Source organism: Danio rerio, chromosome 16, assembly GCF_052040795.2.
Source record: "Danio rerio strain M-AB ecotype USA chromosome 16, GRCz13ab, whole genome shotgun sequence".
Lineage (NCBI taxonomy): Eukaryota > Metazoa > Chordata > Actinopteri > Cypriniformes > Danionidae > Danio > Danio rerio.
This window is the reverse complement of record NC_141036.1, coordinates 47,408,694-47,415,000: the sequence shown is the minus strand read 5'-3', so window position 1 is coordinate 47,415,000 and position 6,307 is coordinate 47,408,694. Positions and strand designations below refer to the sequence as shown.

Here is a 6,307-nt window from a genome sequence, read left to right as displayed (position 1 = left end):
GATGTGACATTTGCAGTAAAAACTCAAAACATAAATTCACATAGAAAGTATACATTAATATTATATTGACATATCTGTTTGTATTATCCAAAAGAACTAACCACAGAGTTATGGGATCAGAAAATATCAATCTGTAAACATGTTTTATTCTTTAAATGAGGAAAATAAACATGCATTATGGATGTGACATAAAAGTTTGCGAGTTTATAGTATACACAGCATACTTTGTAGAAATTCTGTGAATTAAACTGCACAACACAAAATAAATAATGCCAATCAAACAGATAAGAGTCTGCTCTCTATAGAACAAAAATTATTAATTTTATTTGACATTTTTGCATCTATCCTAAAGCTTCGTTGTGGATGTGACACCGGTGAAATTGCCACTTGTGTGATTTTGGTAAATTAAATATAATAGTTTCAAACAATGTCATATGTTTATGAGTATTCTTAAAACACTGTAAAATACTTGCTTAGACAAAAAATGTAGAAACTGTTTCTCTATTTTGGTGAAAACCTTTTTTCATGGCAAGGTTGACATTTGCATGGGATTGCTCAAATGTATACATTACGTAAATTCAAATAATAACAATACATAATTAAAAAAATAAATAAATAACAATGTTCAATACACTTTGTTTTAAGGAAATTTTTTACACAGTGTATCCTATTTTCTGCCTATAGATATATTTTTATGTTTTATAGTTTTAACATTATTCTATTTATTTGTTTGTTTGTTTGTCTTGATCTTTAAATTCAGGTCTCCGTCATAGGAATGACTACTTCACAGAAATACCAGAGCTCCGAACTCACAGGTACAGCTCCAGTTCAATCCAGGACATTATTATTTTTGGTACTTCAAAACCATAATAGATAGTCACATGGCACGCGTGTTGTCTGCTCTATTAGGACACTCTGACATGGAATGGGCGACCCCAGCTGTTTCTGAGAAGTTCCAGAGCCGCTTTGGATGGCGGCCCAGCAAAGTGGACAGTGGGGACATGGGACTGGGTACCTTTGACCACACTGAAGGTGAGAAATATTTAGAGATTGTCATGTCCATTTGGTTTCCTGGTATGTAATAGACCGGAGTTCACATGGATGAGACCTTATGAGCCCCAACAGTAGCCTTGTAAATAAAATAGGGAATTAAAAGACTGATATCCCAGCACTCACAGAATTTAATAAATAGCAGTCATGAATATATTTTTTTGTGAATTAGGGAGTGTGCAATACAATCTTGCATCTCAATATTTTCAAAATATTTTAATTAATATTTTGCTGAGTGTGTTTTTGTGCTGGTATCTTAAAATGTGTGGGCCGCTCATAAATTAATGAATTCAGTCATTCAAACTGTTCAAAATGTCTGATTAAAATATGTGGACAAAATAGTGTTAAACATGTAAAATTAAATTTAACAGCTGAACTTAACTGGAAATTAATATTGAGTTAAATTTATATATTTACAATATTTTGTATTTGCATATTTTCAATATATTGATGTATTATAAAAAAAATAACTTTTTTTTTTTCCCCTTTACTTTCATAATCAAGTGTAATATAGTCATTCCACTAGGCTACGATTCTAGTAGCCTTCAACATGCAGTGATTGTTTTTGGATTTTCAAAATGTTTTTTAACTTTAGCAAAGTGAGTAACTTATTAATATCGATTTGTAAATTAAGACAACAAACACTATCATAAAACAAAAGTATGTCAAAGTTGTCAAAAGTATCTTAAGTAACTTGCGTATTAATTGGCACTGGACTTTAAACAAATTTTTCACTAACAAAGGAGCACATTCTTAAACTGCTATTTAAGCATTGTGTTCACGTGCTTGACAGATATGACTGTGATTGACCATGAAAGTCATTAGTTAATCGCATTTTACCACAGTTGACCAGTTTAAATACATTTACATGGAACTTCAAAGTTGTGTCGATCAGTTTATCCATCAGTGGATTGCTCCGACTGATCAGCTGATAGACGCGGCTTTGAAATGCTTCAGTGTACATGTATCTGTGTTTGACCTGGTAAAAAGCATATTTCATAAGTATCTTTGATAAGTATATGTGTATTTTGTAGGGCATTTATCATGAATTTTTCAAATAAAGCTCACATTAGGGCTGGGAGATATGGCCTTTAAAAAAAATCCCCAATTTATTTTTTCTCACAAAAAAAAAAGTTTTCCCACCACATAAATAGTTAACGCTATAAAGCTATATAACCTTATCATAATTATAATTGATTATAGGATAAAAAACTACAAAAAAAGCTGTCACTTAACAATCAAATTTAACAAATCTATTTAAAATTGCATACCAGACTTGTATTATCATGATAATATAAATTAAACCATTTTATACAATTCCATTATAAATTTCTCTTTCAAGATTATTTATTTTATTTATTTATTTTATTTATTTATTTATTTATTTATTTATTTTATTTTATTTTTCAGTGAACATGCATTCAGAGGTTTATTCAATTTCATTTTGTAGTATATCAGTTCAAATAAGGTTCTTACATTAGGCTAGTGGGATGAACTGTTGTTTTTATTTATGTCAAATTGCTGAATCTGGTAGATTAGTCTAGTACACTGAGAGAGTTTTGTCAGTGTTGATATTTACATTAATGAATGTCTTTGTGGATGGGTCACGTCATTTATCTGGAAACAGCAATCGGAGTCAGCAATAGATCAGTAACAGTTTCTTTCAAATGTGAATTAATTAATTGAGAATTTCTTTAACTTCAAAGAGCGCAACCTTTCTCCCAAGTTTTTCCCTGTACGCTGACGCTGCCATGTTGTTTGTGTGTTTTTATGGCAAATGTGGGGAAACACGGGCACCCAAAGGGAAAGAAGAAAACTGATATTCATTTAAACAAATCAATGTAAACTTCACACTCGATTTTATTGATAACATCTTGGAAGAGTCATGTTTTCTTAAGTAACCTCAGACATCATCAGTTCAAATTTTCTTTTATATGGCACCTGACGTTTGGCCAAACAAACAGTGGTTTTATTTACGACATCATGCTGGCTGTTTTTAGACTGATATGTGTATTTTAGTCGTGGAGATGTGCTCATAGTTCTGGAGCCCCTATGAGATTTAGAGGAGGATATGATATTCCATACCAGAGATTCCTTCAGGCGCTGTTACACTTACACTGATGGGGGTCTCATTAGAAGGGCCTGACCTGGAGAGCCCAATGGAAACTCTGATCCTGGTCTCGTATCATTCTCACTGCCTTGTTTAACAAGTAATGTACATAGATTAGCTGTTCTGAAGAGCTGGTGCACTGTGATTACCACAGAACGGTACTGAATGTGCCATGTGCTTGAGAACATGCTTGTTTTTATTGTGCTAATGTATGTAGTTTATTGTTGCATTGTGCTTTTTGAATGTCCTTATTGGTTATTTTTGTGATGAGCCAATATTTAAGTTAGACTAACAAGTACATAAGTTTTAAAGCAACATAGGTGAGTCTTAAAACACATTGTCTAAACAATTTTTTGTCACATTTGTTTTTAGTAGTAATGTGAAACTATTTTTTTTTAAATATACTATTTTATTTTTTAATATTGTTTATGTATATATTATTATTATTATTATTATTATTATTATTATTATATATATTTTTTTTAAATAATAAGTTTAATATATTTTTTAAAGTAGTTTTGCGTTGACTATACTTTTTTATGTTCACTAAGGCTATATTATAATTAAATACAAATTTTGTTTTGGTGTATTTTTCTTTACAGTTTTTTTTCTTTAAATTAATAATATTGAAAACAGTTGTGCTGTAATAATTTTGTAGAAATAATGCATTTTAATCCAGCTTCTTTTAAGGCTGTGCGATACAAGGAAAAAAAAAATCACAATATAATAACAATGTTTAATGTCATTCGTTATAATCGATATTAATTGAAAATGTTTTTACAATCTATTTAGGTATAAAATGATTTTTTATTTAACCACTTAATTTAAATTTACTAATATTTCTAAGGCAAATAGTTTTAATAGTCAAAAACAAATAAAATGAACAAATACTTCTTGTCTCTTATTTTTTTTATAATAAAACAAACATAAGTGCTAAAGAGGCTCAAACTTAAAACGTTTGAAAGTGTGTGCAATTATAAAGTGAAAATGCTGAACAATTAAAGCAAACTTTTAAGTAGATCAACATCTGTAAGTGTCTATAACAATCACTCTGTAAACCACAAAATCTATTAACAAAACCAATTATGATAATCAAATCTGAGCTTTCAAGTAACGGAACCAACCGTCGTTATTCAAACACATAATGCAACATTACAAATGGTAAAGCTGATTAAACTACCCACTATGCTAAAACTCTTTCAGATGGGGACCTAGTGGCTGGGATGCACAAGAAATAAAAAAAAAACACTCTGTTGACCTCTTATATGCTTTTTTAAAATTTACAATCTCCTCACTTCTGCTCATCACCATACTTATTTTCATGTTTATTGTTATTCGGACCTGAGGTGGCAAAACCCAAACGGAGTCCGTTTACATGTTGCGTTTAAAAGCACATGAAAAGCTTGCGAGCGTGGATTCTGTTTCCTTCACCATTTTCAATATGTTATGTGCTCATGGTCCTCTGGCATCTCGCATCACTAGGCGGCCATCAACCAATTTCTCAGAGGATGACAAACGAACAAACTATTGTTTTGGTTCTGATAATAGTTTGAATTAATGAAGAGAATGCAGTGTTTGGGTGCTCTGTGTTTGTCTGCCATTATTACTGAAGTGTGTATATTGCTTGCAAAGTGTAAAGCCGATTGGTTGGTTCTACTTGTATGAATCGTGATGCGCATGCGGAAATGTTTTCATCTTGGTGCACCTGGAAAACGCTTGCGTTGCGCCAAGCCATGCGCCTCAATTGGAAATAACACTTAAGTTTATTGACATTCCCACCATGGTGCATGCTCAGCAGCCGCATTTTAATAAAACTGTAGCACTTCATATTGAAGGTATTTTTATTTTTTTATCGTTATTGACAATGGTGTTCGGTCAGTAAATATCTTTATCGTTTTATCAGCCCAGCCCTAGCTTCTTTAATAAACCGTATTGAAAAGCAGTGCACATATTTACATCTATTTAGCTCATAGGTCATCCTTAATTAAAATAATTTTGAAACCTCATTCGCTAATTATAGACATCCGAAAAAGGTTTGTTAAATTAGATCCAGTTATTATTTCTGTCTGTCCGTTATCTAGATATCAGTTTCAGCTTCTGAAATGCACGTATCATTCGACCCCTTTTTTGTTATCATCAGACTACTGAGATAAATTCTATAGTAACTGTAAGCACCAACTGCAAAGTCTATTGAGTTTTTATACATATAATTGTGGCACCTAGCAACAACACACACTAACAAGACTGCTTTTATTTGTTTTTAAACAACTAAAACAGTGGCGGCACTAAACCTTTGGCAGCCTCGTCTCTTTAGAGTTTATAAATATATGTTTGACTGTCTGTGTTGTGATGGTGACGGCTTGGTGTTTTGCTTTGGGTGTTTCTTGTAATGGCAGAAAGCTTCTTACCGCTCCAAGAATCTTGTCGTCAAGCCAAAGAATTGTTTAAACCTGTCCACAGCAGATGTGCAGAAGAGACATCCGCAGGGCAAACACTCCCACAGCAGCCTACCTCTTCACATCTCTACTTGATTTGTGTGTGTTAATTTAATTGTTGTATTGTGGAGCTTCTTTAAGCAGCATTAGTGTTAAGGACCATTAGTCGCAAGTGTGTGTGTGTGTGAGGTGAGATGTACGGAGCAGGAGGCCCTCGCATAAACACCTCACAGCGTAACATGAGAGGGCTCTATAAATACAGCTAACCTTTCTGTGCGTTTGCTCTTCTGCACTAACAGGGCTGTAGGATAGAGAACAAACTCTCATAGCAGGTACACTCACCTTGTCTGAGCTTGACATTCATTTTTGAAAGACAGGTTTGTGGCAGGCTGAGTGGGAGGGCTTTAGGATCAGTGGTTTGCCTAATCGTTTACTGAAAATGCATTGGGAGGACATGATTTGTATGCCTCACCAGTCTTCACTGTATGAAAAGGGGTATTACTAGTATGGTAAGTACAATTATTTTTTGAGTGAAGGAGAGAGAGCTAGCATTAGTTTGAGTCAGAATAGAAATATTAGCTAATTTAGAAATTTTAGATTTTTATTTATTATTTATTATTTTTTATTAAAGTTGCATATTGATTGTATAATCCAGTTAGAATTCGAAACTTAACAGTTGGGTAAAATAAAAGAGATGCTTTTTAATTTACTT

The 6,307-nt window shown here is 32.6% G+C and overlaps 1 protein-coding gene across 15 annotated transcripts in view; it reads left to right on the top strand.

Annotated features, from left to right (window-relative positions):
• The window catches only part of cep85 (centrosomal protein 85), a 51,529-nt gene that overhangs the window by 25,203 nt on the left and 20,019 nt on the right, over positions 1-6,307 (top strand). For 7 of the 15 annotated variants that reach the window (XR_015511914.1, XR_015511913.1, XR_015511919.1 and 4 more), the window contains 2 exons: positions 761-815; positions 910-1,032. Coding sequence is in view for 4 of the 15 variants with exons in the window: in XM_087287708.2 (XP_087143834.1) it covers positions 776-815; positions 910-1,032 (163 nt within the window). In the remaining 11 variants the exon portion in view is untranslated. Of the gene's footprint in view, positions 1-760; positions 816-909; positions 1,033-5,656; positions 6,105-6,307 lie in introns of those variants that run through there. The other 8 variants (XR_015511917.1, XR_015511915.1, XR_015511918.1 and 5 more) reach the window with 6 other exon arrangements.